Genomic DNA, 14533 nt, shown 5'->3' on the forward strand with positions numbered 1-14533 from the left:
GGCATTTGCGCAGTCATATTATCTTAATGACTGGAAACGCTGACATGGCGCACAAATGCAACATTTATCGATCGGCTCCTCATCTGATCACTTAAAAGCACACCATTAGCCTCTCACAGGAAGTCATTTGGCCAAATTATTTCAGAAACGCTATTAAAGCTTGCTCATGAGATCCTGTGATGGAAAACGCAGCACCCGAAGCATGCTTTCTTTGAGCGGCTTGTTGTTGTTCAAACCCAGATTAATACTTCAAAAAGAAAGCAAACGCATTTACAAATCGAGTGTGAAATTACTCTTGGCCTATTAGACAAGGTGTCGTCTTCGCCTGAAGAACATCTTACATGGAATAACAACAGATAAGTGTACAGTTAACTAAGCGGATCTGCGGTAATTTGATTAAGATAAAACGCAAGAGGTCAGAATAAGGTGATGAAAACCAAGCGAAGCACATCCCCCTCCCCACCCTATGCCCGCTCAACCAAACACAAAGACTGGCTTTAAATATTCATCGGTTGACTTTGCATAATTTCCATCCTGAAGCGGGGCAGACAGCTGAGGATTCCTAAAATGGGAAGCGTAGCAGTCAACAATCTGCCCCTCATCTGCTCCTTTAAAAATTAAAGAGGACGAGCAGCACAGCCCGGCTGAATAAAATATAGAGATTCTTCCTTTCCGATCCATTTGTGCGCAAAAGAAAACCATTTGAGAGCGAACGCGCTTCACGCAGTGGGAGATTCGATCGAGCGAATTCGCTAATCATTACTGTAATGTGCGCTTAGTTAGTTGAAGTGTCTTAGGAAATCTGCGGAAAGCTATAAACATATCTGTGTTTGGGAATGTATTGCGTTCTGTACAATGCTTCAGCTGACGCCGCTATTCTCGCTTTGAAGTGCCGAGGCCTTTGAAGTCCTGCAGATTAAGAATATCAATGATGCACGCATGCACGACTCGCCTTAATGAAGCCAAATGGATTCTCCTGGAAGTCAAATTACCTCCAGTATTACAGTGCAGATGAGCTTGACACACTGGATGATGGCGTCCTGACTGCCAGATATCGTCACGCCTCGCTCCGTGGAGTTGGGGAGCAGATCTCCTGCCACCTGTACCTGAGCCCCTGTTTTCTGCAACACATAGGACCCACAGATGATTAGCGGCGTGCGCTTTTGAGGTCAGGTGTCCAATCGGAGGCTCCCTGCAGAGTCGAGCTCCCACACACCTGTCTGAAAAGAATTCCTAAAGAGCTTGCGTTTAGCTTCTGGCTTTATTTAGCATTGGAGGAGAAAGAGATTCTTTAGGAACAGCCCTAGTATCACATAGAAAACATGGGATGGAAATGGCAAGACGGAGAACATACAGTGCTTCACATACATTGGGCTCTATTTTGACGATCCAGGCGCAAAGTCCAAAGAGCAGGGCGCAATATATTAAGGTGTTCGAATACACTTTTGCTATTTTAAGGAAGGAAAAATCTGCTTTGCATCGTGGCGCATGGTCTAACAGGGTTAAGCTTATTCTCTTAATGAGTTATAGGTGTGTTTTGAGAACAAACCAATCAGAGTCTCATTTCCATTTCTTTTAGGAGTCAGTTGTAGTTGTAGACAGTTGTCGTCGTGCCATAGCGCATTTGCTATTTACATGGCGGACTTTGTAAGTTTAAAAAACGGAACGCTTCACTAGAGAGAAATCAGTTAATCAGAGCATCCACAGCGCGAGAATGAGAGAATGAGCCTCCTCATTGTTTACTTTCGCTTTCACTCTTTTGGATAGGGAAATGTGCTGTGCGCACAGACACACTGTAAAAAGTGAAATCTTAAACAAATTACATTGACATGTTACAATTAAATGAAATAAGTTTGGCAAACTTAATGTATGACAGTTTTCAGTAATAAATTAAGGTAATTATTTTAGGTGTAACAGGTTTTAGTCATTTATTTTAGAAAACAAGAATGGAACGGTAAAGTACAGTACAGCACAAATCCTTCAATATAATATTGTAAATATAATAATAGTAAAAAGTACTTTTATACAAATGATTTCCTTCCCTTGTTAATATAAAAATAATACTTGTGGCAAATAAAAAATAATCTTTTGTGGCAAATACAAGTATTGCTCATTATTGATAGCGAACAATACTTATACTTTCCATAAATAAATTAGTGGGCGAGGCAGTGGCGCAGTAGGTTGTGCTGTCGCCTCACAGCAAGAAGGTCGCTGGGTCGCTGGTTCAAACCTCTGCTCAGTTGGCGTTTCTGTGTGGAGTTTGCATGTTCTCCCTGCCTTCGCGTGGGTTTCCTCCGGGTGCTCCGGTTTCCCCCACAGTCCAAAGACATGTGGTTCAGGTGAATTGGGTACGCTAAATTGTCCGTTGTGTGTGTGTGTGTGTGTGTGTGAATGTGTTTGTGGATGTTTCCCAAAGATGGGTTGCGGCTGGAAGGGCATCCGCTGCGTAAAAACTTGCTGGATAAGTTGGCGGTTCATTCCGCTGTGGCGACCCCGGATTAATAAAGGGACTAAGCCGGCAAGAAAATAAATAAATGAATGAAAAAATAAATAAATTACTAAAACCTGTCACATATTAATTAACTAACTTAACGTATTACTAAAAACTGTTATAAATTAAGTTTGTCAAACTTTATTCATTTAATTGTAACAAGTCAAAGTAATTAGTTTAAGTTTCCACTTTTTACAGTGCAATCATTAGCCTATACATAATTAATTTGATTTATTAAGTGCAAATATTTGTTTCAAAACTATTTCTTAAGTCAGTTCTAATTTCCAGTAAACGAATGAATGAACAGTAAAACAAAGTGTGTTCAAAAAAGTTATTTCCGAATACACATGCTGTGCCCCATTTGTTCTAAAACATGACAGGTGGGAAAATCTAAGCTTCATTCATTCATTTTACTTGTCAGCTTAGTCCCTTTATTAATCCGGGGTCGCCACAGCAGAATGAATCGCCAACTTATCCAGCAAGTTTTTACGCAGCGGATGCCCTTCCAGCCGCAACCCATCTCTGGGAAACATCCACACAAACAGTCATACACTACGGACAATTTAGCCTACCCAATTCACCTGTACCGCATGTCTTTGGACAGTGGGGGAAACCGGAGCACCCGGAGGAAACCCACACGAAGGCAGGGAGAACATACAAACTCCACACAGAAACGCCAACTGAGCAGAGGTTCGAACCAGTGACCCAGCGACCTTCTTACTGTGAGGTGACAGCACTACCTACTGCGCCACTGCCTCACCTGAAATAACATGATCTTGCCAATTTGATACGCACTCCGAACCACTGATTCAAATCAAAAGATTCCTAAAGGATTCAAAACTTCAAGAATAATTACTTACTTTTATTCCCTTGAACATACACTCAAAACATGATTGCTGCTTGTTTGAACTACTTACATAAAATGAGCTGAAATAACACAATTCTTGAGACTTTTTTTGGGAGAACTCGATTGTTTTATGTTCAAACTGTTTACGTCACAGGTGTCAAACTCAGTTCCAGAAGAGCCGCAGCCCTGCACAGTTTAGTTCCAACCCTAATTAAACACACCTGATCAAACTAATCGAGTCCTTCAGGCTTGTTTGAAACCTACAGGTAAGTGTGTTGGAGCAGGGTTGGAACTAAACTGTGCAGGGCTTCGGCCCTCCAGGAATTGAGTTTGACACCCCTGGTTTACATTGTTAAGTTCACCTAATCGATTTGTGTTCTGACTACATTAATGAATTGTGTGTAAGCCTGCATATTTAACAGTGTATGAGATAGAAACAGGGTTTTACTGACACATATTTTATGAAATATTAAAATAAATCTCACACAACATTATTAGATTAGGGCTAGAAGCATAGCTATTTAGATAAGTTAGCTAATCGAAACCCTGTACTTGTACTAGGCAGGGATTTCAATTTAAAGTTGTCACCTAAAGCTTTGTTTCTCAACCATAATCCTGAAGAACCACTAACACTGCATGTTTTGGATGTCCCTTTGTCTTTCACACCTATTACAGGTCTCCAGGAATGTGGTTGAGAAACACTGTCCAAAAATATCCTTAGAATCAAGTGGAATTACTCTACAATCTACGAGTTGCTTTAGCAAACCAAATGACTTAAAAGGAAAGGCCTAAACCGCTCAGATCTACTCTGTTTACTTGGTGCTGCTAACTTGAAAGCCCACCAAACAGTTTGAAAACAGACTCTCCCTCTTTGATTAGCTTAACGCGTTTGAATTCCCCCAACACCAACAACCTTCCCCGCACCCCACTGCTACTGCATTACGGTACGCTCCAAATTTAGCGTGACAGACCGTTCACCATTACCTCATGGCATCCTGACAGCCCTGAGACCATAAATGTAAAATAAATGGGCTTTTACTGGCATCCAAACGCATGAAATATGCAACGGAGCAAGCAGTCCTAACATGGACGTCCTGGGGCAGAGAAAAGCAAGATAGGGGATATGAAAAAGCACTCACCTCTCTGATCTCTTTGATTTTGGAGCCGCCTTTGCCGATGAGGGAACCGCATTGGCTGGCCGGGATGACCAGCCGCAGTGTGACCGGAGGCTTACTGGTGACGGTGCCATTCGCCACAAGAGCAGCCAAGTCCTTTAGGGACAAACATAGAACAGATGACGTGTTAAATGAAGAGACTTTTAATGAGATATTTTAAAAGAGTAAAGGTTTTGATTTGGAACCATGGTTAAATATTTTGGAAAGTATTAAACCCGCAGGCACTGCGCCCCTGAGCATGAGATTAAACCCTTGGTTTCTCCCTGAGGAAACTGGCCCTATGATATGCTTCTGCAACCAAAACTGCTGCCACCATCTTAACCTGGATTTTGCAAAAGGGATCAAAACAAGGTGCAGCTTTTCCAAACACAAAATGGACGCCACCAACTGTTTTCCTGCATGCCATATTTTGTTGTAAACTTGCTCCAGTTATTAATATCTTGGTTAAAGTTGCATTAAAATACAACCAATTATTTTTTATATTATAGATCATTCATTAATTCAATTTCCTTTAGCTTAGTCCCTTTATTAATCACTGGTGGCCACAGCGGAATGAACCGCCAACTTATCCAGCATATGTTTTACACAGTGGATGCCCTTTCAACCGCAACCCAGAAATGGGAATCATCCACACACACACACACACACACGCACGCACGCATGCACGCAGGCACGCAGGCACGCACGCACGCACGCACGCACACACACACACGTTTGTTTTTGTGAAAAGTGGGGACATTACATAGGTTTCCATTCATCTTTTACTTTCCAAACCGTATATTATATTGCCCTCACCCCACCCCTAAACCCAACCATCACAGGAGACTGTGTGCAGCTTTACTCTCTGATTAAACTCATTGTGTAGGATTTATAAGCATTTTGAGAAATGAGGACGTCACCAATGCCCTTATATTTCACCTCCTTTTTGTAATACCTGTGTCATTCCCATGTCATTATACAGATTTGTGTCCTGATATGTCACAAAAACATGTACACACACACACACACACACACACACCCTACGGGCAGTTTAGTTCATCAATTCACCTATAGCGCATGTGTTTCAACTTCTAAATCTTTTGTTATCAAATGTTAAATGTTATTCAAACAAACCCTTTAGAAATAAACCTGTTAAAGGTGTTGAATACCAGTATGCTTGATGTTTGGGACATTTTAAAACATTTGTTTTTAATTGGAATAATAAAACTATGAATTTGCATATACAAATAGATAAAGTGTCAAATGTAAAAGGAATAATTCACCCCAGAATGAAAGTTTAATCCCTCTTAAGAGGTTTCAAACCAGTTCAGGTTCATTCTTCTGTTGAACTCAAAAGGAGATGTTTTGAGGAGAGCTCGGGTGCTTTCACACCTGTGAATCGATTCAGTTGTTCTGAAACAGGCATTGAAATTGTTACATTGTTGCTCTTTGCTCTTGGTGTGGTTCGCTTTCACATGGCAAAGTTTCTAAACAGACCAAAAGAGCAAAAACAAGTCACGTGTCAGTAAACTCTCCTTACATTGATCAGAGTTTCAGGGTTTATTTTGCACAGTCCCGATAAGCTGTCGGGGGGTAGTGGTTTGGTGGTGTTTGACAGGGTGTGCGCGACGTGTCTGAAGAGCGAGGAGGGATGCGGAGGGATGAGAAGGGTGTGTGATGTATTTGAGGACCGGCAGGGAGACGCGCGATGTCCGGAAGATTATCACTCGTTTGCGGGCATGCGGGAGTCTGTGCATTTGCAGGATACTCCTGAAACTTCCAGGAGACTTGGAATGTCTGTTGAATGACCCCCCCCCCCCTCCCCCGCCGCCTTACTCATAATTCTATCTTCATATAGCCGTATGCCTATTACATATCCAATAAAACACTGTGATGTAACCAGGCTCGGATCGTATCGATTTCTCAATACAATGGGGTATATGCCAAAGCATGCTAATAGGACTTTTAATTTGCCAGTAACCTGGGTTAAGCGCTTTCGTTAAACTGTTTGCCAATGTAAAAATCGCGTTTGCCAATGTAAAAATCGGCACGTTTAAGGTCAGTTTTCTTTAAAAATCAACGATCTCCACTGGCTGAGTGATATCCGATACAAACTGAGTCTCAGATTGTACAAGAAGCACTGCATTAAATTACATTTCCCCCGTCATGTCTTTATTATATGAGCATTTATTTTACCCCAGTATATTCAATGTAGCCAGCCGATTCTGACGAATGCGTGCATTTAAAAGACCTTTTGTTTCGTGTTATGCCTGAACAACTAAATGAATGCCAAAGTTTATTTCACTGAATTTATTTTAATTACATTACAACATCGATGCTGTAAAAGGAACTGCATAAAACGGAAAAAAATTCACAATAACAGGTCACCGGACGTTTATCAGTATGGGAACAACACTAATAATAATAAAGTTAATAATTTCTTACATTTATATAGCGCTTTTCTGGGCACTCAAAGCGCTTTACACAATGGGGGGAATCTCCTCATCCACCACTAGTGTGCAGCATCCACCTGGATGACGCAATGGCAGCCATATTGCGCCAGACCGCACACCACACGCCAGCTGATTGCTGGAGAGGAGACAGAGTGATGATATGCCAATCATGATATGGGGAAAGTTAGGAGGCCATGATGGACTGAGGCAAGAGGGCAGATTTGGCCAGGATGCCGGGGTTAAACCCCTACTCTTTTTCGAAGGACATCCTGGGATTTTTAACGACCACAGAGAGTCGGGACCTCAGTTTAACGTCTCATCCGAAAGACGGCGCTTACTGAGCAGTATAGAGACCCCGTCACTATACTGGGGCATTAGGACCCACACAGACCACAGGTTGGGCGCCCCCTGCTGGCCTCACTAACACCACTTCCTGCAGCAACCTAGCTTTCCCATGTGGTCTCCCATCCAGGTACTGACCAGGAGCAGATCTGCTTAGCTTCAGTGGGCGACCATGTGAGAGTTGCAGAGAGCTAGCTCGGCATATACTCTATCGATCCGCTCCAGAGTTTGTTTCAATCGAGCCGAGACCACCTCATTCAAGCGATCCTAGAGCAATTGTTTTGGCTCGGATCCGAGCGCAATTGGTGGATTCACATATGCCAACCGAACCGTGCTAACTAGGCAAATGAGACAAAAAGTCTAGGTGTGAAAGCACCCCTCGAAACCTGTAATCATTGACTTGCATAGTAGGAAAAACAAATACTATGGAAGACAATGGTTTCATGTAGAGGTCTGCGGGAATAAATTTCAGGATAAAGCGCGGGAGCGGTCGGTAACGGGTTTAATTTGGGACAGGAGCGGGCCGTCTAGCAATATCGCTCCCGACTCCTGAGCAAGCACGCGTATGTATGTGTGTAAATGAAATAGCACGATGCTGTGTTTAGCTTGTTTATTGCTGTGTGTGTGTGTGTGTGTGTGTGTGTGTGTGTGTGTGTGTGTGTGTGTGTGTGTGTGTGTGTGTGTGTGTGTGTGTGTGTGTGTGTGTGTGTGTGTGTGTGTGTGTGTGTGTGCGCGCGCGCGTGTGTGTGTGTCTGTGTGCGCGCGCGCGTGTGCACACGCGCGAATAAGAGGTGTGTGTGTGTGCGTGTGAATGAGAGAGAGAGAGCTTTGCCTGTGTGTGTGCTTGGTGCTTATGTGTGTGTGTGTGTTTATACAGACAGCTTGTTATAGGCCAGGGGTCTCAAAGTCGCGGCCCGCGGGCCATTTGCGGCCCTCAGTGCAATATTTTGTGGCCCGCGCCGACCGCTGTACACTGACAGAATCTGCGGAGCGGGGAGAGAGAGCGCTCCACGCTCCGCTGATTCTATCCGTACACAGCGCGCTTGACACTCAATGCGTGTTGTCGCGCGCGTTCTGATCAGCTGTGTTGTCGCGCGCGTACTCAAGAGCGGTGTTATCGCGCGCCTACTGAAGGGCGGGACCGAGGGTGTGTCGCGTCGCGGGGGCACTTTTGATCATTTTGGAAGGGCACTTTCTATGCAAGACTAAAAAGGGCATGTGCTCTGCACAGGTTGAGCCCTACGTGTGCACGTGCCTGCCCTGCATCTTATATATATTATAGGTAGATACAGACTGGTACAGACTGATGTGACTGGAGTGGGGTGGGGGTGTTTTATTTATACATATATACGCCTTTTTTTTTTAGGTGAGGGAATGGAAGTTTTGAGTGAGTTCCCCCACTTTTTTCCCTAGGACTTCAATAAGTCAAAGTACAGGTCTAGACTTAATGATGATCATCTTCAAGCCATACTGAGGGTCTCAACTGCTTCCGCTCTAAAGCCAAATGTGGTTCAGATTTGTGAGAAGAAGCGCTGTCAAGTCTCTGGCAGCAAGAAGTAGGCAAAAGATGCCATGTTCAGAAGAACTGTTCATAATCATCACTCAATGTTCTATTAATGTTCAGGACACTTCATGTTCAGAAGAAATAATTAAAACTGTTAATAATGACATCTGAGGACTTTTTTTTTTTTGTGAAATCCCTTATGCGGCCCAGCCTCACCCAGACTTTGCCTCCTGCGGCCCCCAGGTAAATTGAGTTTGAGACCCCTGTTATAGGCTGTCTGGACTCTGTATAGCTGGGTGGTTTAGCGGGATCTTTAGCCGAATCGGGCGCGGCGGGTAGAAAACGGGCAGGTCGGGCAGCGGGACAACAAATGCTGAATGTAAGCGGGAGCGGTTGGGTTAGGGAGGGATTTAAAAATTTTGTCCCGCGCAGATCTCTAGTTTTATGTGTCCATTTTCTGCAAAATATCTTCTTTTATGTTCAACAGAAGAAAGAAATTCAAACTGGTTTGGAACAAGTAAAGGTTGAGTAAATCATTTCTCCTTAAAATGCATGTTTTAGATGTTTTCCCTTCATTAGTCGTGATACATAGTAGTCTGAATAACACAATAGATTACAAATGGAATAGCCCAAAAGTTCAAAACTGTGTGTAAAAAATGGATAGCCTGTAAAATGTAATCTGATACCAATAGATAATTAATAAATCTATGCAAATTATATTCAACTTTACTGCATCATTAGAAGTCTTTTTTTCCACTAAAAAATGGATGATTTGCAGTAATAGAGCTGTCAATATGAGCGCCTTTTAACTCTGCGTGTTTGAATTTCAGATATTTTGAGACACGGCTTGTAAGAACAGCTGGACGAAGCGGCCGTGGGTAGTTTTCATATATCGCCAGTCGGTCCCATAGCAGTGGGAAGCCTATCTGTTGTAGGATAACCTCAGAAATATAATTTGAACCCCTACATGATAGGCTCTCAGGGCGCTGCCAGTGAGCGATTGCTGAAAAGAGACTTACAGCTCTTTGAAAAATGGACTAGGCATCCAGGGACGCGATGGGATTCTAGAAAAGACATTCAGAGATGATGCGTGTCATGTACTTTCAAAAACTTTCTTCACAGTAATGTCAACAAGTTTGAGGGGGGACACGTATTTGTGAACGTTCGGGTGTTTCCCAGTGAGCACTCTGATGTCATATCAATACCACAAAAACATTAAATAACACGTCAAGAATGCTAACTTATTTAATGTCAAAAACTTTAACATCTGTTTGACATCCACACCCTAATGAACATCAAAATATTAACCACACAAAAAGCATCCACACAAAAACAATACGTAAATCCACAACACAATTCAAAGATGCGCAAATTAATTCGTAAAAATGCAAATTGATTTGTGGTCAAAACTATGACGTCTATTTGACATCCATACCCTGATGTCTATTTGTCCATCAAAACAACGACACAAAAAGTATTATGATATAATAAAAAGTTTTATTAATCTGAAAGATTCAGGTCCAATTTGAAAAATTACTATATTATCCCCCCTATATTGCATGCAAATTACCTTTATGTCAAATCGACATCACAAAAACATCATATAACACATCAAAAATGCTAATTGGTTTAATGTCTAAACTTTGACCTTACATTCACACTCGATGTCGATTCGACCATCAAAATAACCACACAAAAAGTATCCACACAAATGAATTCGTAAGTCCAAAACACAATTCATAAATGCGCAAATTCAATTTGTAAATTTAAAACACAATTCATAAATGCGCAAATTCAATTTGTAAATTTAAAACACAATACATAAATGCGCAAATTCAATTTGTAAATTTAAAACACAATTCATAAATGCGCAAATTCAATTTGTAAATTTAAAACACAATTCATAAATGCGCAAATTCAATTTGTAAATTTAAAACACGATTCATAAATGCGCAAATTCAATTTGTAAATTTAAAACACAATTCATAAATGCGCAAATTCAATTTGTAAATTTAAAACACGATTCATAAATGCGCAAATTCAATTTGTAAATTTAAAACACAATTCATAAATGCGCAAATTCAATTTGTAAATTTAAAACACAATTCATAAATGCGCAAATTCAATTTGTAAATTTTAAACACAATTCATAAATGCGCAAATTCAATTTGTAAATTTAAAACACGATTCATAAATGCGCAAATTCAATTTGTAAATTTAAAACACAATTCATAAATGCGCAAATTCAATTTGTAAATTTAAAACACAATTCATAAATGCGCAAATTCAATTTGTAAATTTTAAACACAATTCATAAATGCGCAAATTCAATTTGTAAATTTAAAACACGATTCAAAAATGTGCAAATCCAAATAATAAATTCAAAACACAATTCATAAATGTGCAAATCCAATTCGTAATTTAAAACACAATTCATAAATGCGCAAATTCAATTTGTTAATTTAAAACACAATTCATAAATGCGCAAATCCAATTCGTAATTTAAAACACAATTCATAAATGCGCAAATCAAACACCACCAAACCACTACTATCCGCCTGACAGCTAAGCGTGACTCTTTAAAATAAACCGTGAAACTGTCCAATGTGAGGAGAGTTTACTCACACGTGACTTGTTTTAGCTCTTTTGGTCCATTTAGAAACTTTGTCGTGTGAAAGTGAACCACACCAAGAGCAAAGAGCAACAATGTAACAATTTGAATCCCTGTTTCAGAACAACTGAATCAATTCACAGGTTTGAAAGCACCCTTAAGCCCTCATATATGGTCCGGCAATTACAAACAAGACACAGTCACTTACAAGACATGCCTGTAAGTTTCTTTTCAAGGAAAATTGGAGGAACAAAGCAGTAGCTTTCATCCGAAAAGTTGCACCATCAATATTCTGGGTACACTTCAGCATCCACCAAGAAGCTCTAGAGATGAAAAACATGCCAGATGAACTTTTGTCTGTACTTAATGACGCTGTGAAAAGTGTCAACTTACACCCTCATCAATAAAATTCACGTATTTTATTATTTTATTTTAATCGCGTATACAGAAAATATGTGTATTTATAGTTATTGTGGTTAAAAATGTGCCGTTTAATCGGAGGAAAGGGTGCTTGACGGGTGTCAAATATTAGAAAGGCGTGCACACAGCAAATGTAAGAGTGTATGGGTGTTTCCCATTTTCAGGTTGTGGCTGGAAGGGCATCCGCTGTGTAAAACATATGTCGGAATAGTTGGCGGTTCATTCCGCTGTGGCGACCCCTGATAAATAAAGGGACTAAGCTGAAGGAAAATGAATGAATGAAATTTAGATTTCATGCAGACTTTAAGCAAAGCGAGAAAAAGCCAATTCTTTAATGTTCGGTTGTTTCCGGAAGCATGCGCACAGATGCTTCACACATCCATATATTTATTAATGGCTTCAGTGGAGTTATATAACCGGCAGTCAATGAGGTGTGTCTGTCCGCCTGCAGCATGTCAGCTCTACCCCACCAAGTAATAATGAATCTTCTCACTCCTGCTAAATCTATTATGTATTTGATATCCTTTCATAGCAGGCAGGGCGCCATTCATTAAACATCTGTTAGGAATCTCCCTCTGCACAAGCCGGCTTTCGTGCCCATAACCGAAGAGTCACCATAGAAACCCCTGAGGTGGCGATGGGGTTTAGTTATGCCGAGCATATGATGTGCATTTCTGGTCGAATTTTTACAAGGAGATCTATTGAGGTCTGGCCCGGCTTTGATCTGGAGTGTTTTCGCCTGCTCTTGCAGTCAACTAAGAACGACGAGGACACAGAAAAGCCACTGAATTGAGGATTTCTGACAGCACAGGCTGAGAACGTAGAGTCTTACGTTGAGAACATTTCAAACGTCTAGACATTCGCTAATAATTGCTCAATAGTAACATTATGGTTTAGGTCCCAATGCAGGCTACTGACCTATTACCTGCCTATTATTTAGATATTACCTGTTCATTAGGCGTTCTTAGGGCCTACTCACACTATGCCATCCGTACCGTGCCCAGGCCCGATTCCCGGATCGTTTGAGAAGTGTGAGTGCGCTGAATCGGGCTCAAGCACGGTTCACTTGGCCGGCCCTGGCCCAGTTGGAAGAGGTGTGCCTGAGCGCGGTTCACTTGGGCTTTGGCGTGCATCCTGGCAAGTGTGTTGAAGCAAGTTGGAGCTAAATCCTGCAGGGACACCGGCCCTCCAGGACCGAGATTGGTGATCCCTGGTATAGATTGTGTGGCAGCAGCTGAACATAGAAGTTCCAGTAAACTGAAGCTGTGTCAGTCTAGAGTTCAGAGCTGAAGTTCAGTTCAGTTTAGTGTGGTTTAATCTTCACTGCTGAAATTCCAAACACTAAAGAGCAAATCCATATATGCGCAGCTCCACAAGTCCCAAAAAACAAGCAGTGGAGGAACAAACTTCACTAATTGACCAAAGTAAAGGAAAAAAAAAAAAACTAAGAAAAAACGAGAAACCACGCTCAGCTGGGGACGACCATTTCTCCTCTGGCCAATGTTCTTGTGCAGAGCTGAAGTCTCAATATGGACAGCTTTTGAAAATGTACTACCCCATTGACACTTGTGATTCTTCCAAGAGTCCCTGAAATGTGAAAAAAAGGTCCATATACCTCACTCGGCATATTAAACAGTTTTTGAATCCACCCTTGTACAGTCATCCCAGAGATGTGATTGGATACGCTTTAGATTTATTTTGAAACAGCTCCTTATTTGCATCAGATCTAGAGCCCTTACAAACAGTCATCAGCTCTTGGCCAGGACCCCCTTACTCAACAGCAAATATGCAAATAAGACTGAGTCAATCTGCTGAGAGTAATATCTAAATTGATATTTTATTATCCAGGAGGGTGGTTAAATGAGACGAGAGGGATGAGGTGGAGGGTTTGTGTGACGGCCTACATTAAGAATGAGCCGGTGTCCTGTAGTCACTAGCCCCTTTCACACATACACACCTTTCCGGAAAATTACCGGCAATTTTCCGGAAAGGTTGTATGTGTGAACAGGCCCTTTTTGAAAATACCGGTAAATTCTTTCAGGCTATTTTCCGGAAAGAGAAGTTGTAACATTACCGGTAATTTGCCGGAATGCTGCGCTGTGTGAATGCAGAAGGAAGATTGCCAGAAAGAGTGCGTCCACGTCTAGAACGTGAGACGTGAGACGTCTACTTTAGCCAATCAGAACAGTCAGACGCATTCACGTGCGTGCGGTTTATGAGAATAAAAGCCCTTGAATATTTTTCCAGACACCTTTAGCTGCTAGATGTTAGTCAGATAACGTTTCTATGTTCCTTCTTAATGCCAACTGTGTAAATAATCATCGATAAAATGTTTATGATAATCCGTTGTTTGTTTACCTTCAAGCTTTGCGTGTGCCCGTGAGCGCCCATAGCGCCAGCACACACACATATCAAGTACATCTCGACATGCAAAAGTGTTTCTCTATGTTTTCATTGGAGTTGTACTCAATACTGATCCATCCGAAGAGTTTGTAATGTAGTCAAATGGTAACAAACACAAGCGCAGCCGTGTAGAGGTCATTTCTGGTTAATGATGTCAGAATTTACCGGCATTTTGGGATGGATGTGTGAATGCTCTTTTCCTGGAAAATTCCGTAACGTCCTCGCCTGTGTGAACAGCGCTTTTTTGAATTCACCGGTAAAGTCGTTCCGGAAATTTTCCGGATATTTACCGGTATCACTGTGTGAAA

The 14533-nt window shown here is 41.5% G+C and overlaps 1 protein-coding gene across 10 annotated transcripts in view; it reads right to left on the reverse strand.

The window, feature by feature from the left end:
* pcbp4 (poly(rC) binding protein 4) overlaps positions 1-14533 on the reverse strand; it is a 206485-nt gene that overhangs the window by 61722 nt on the left and 130230 nt on the right. For all 10 annotated transcript variants that reach the window (XM_087302553.1, XM_087302558.1, XM_087302552.1 and 7 more), the window contains exons 6-7: positions 4478-4609; positions 993-1121 (exon numbers count right to left, since the gene is read on the reverse strand). In XM_087302553.1, the coding sequence (XP_087158679.1) occupies positions 993-1121; positions 4478-4609 (261 nt within the window). The remainder of the gene's footprint in view (positions 1-992; positions 1122-4477; positions 4610-14533) is intronic.

This window comes from Danio rerio, chromosome 22, assembly GCF_052040795.2.
Source record: "Danio rerio strain M-AB ecotype USA chromosome 22, GRCz13ab, whole genome shotgun sequence".
NCBI classification, from domain to species: Eukaryota; Metazoa; Chordata; class Actinopteri; order Cypriniformes; family Danionidae; genus Danio; species Danio rerio.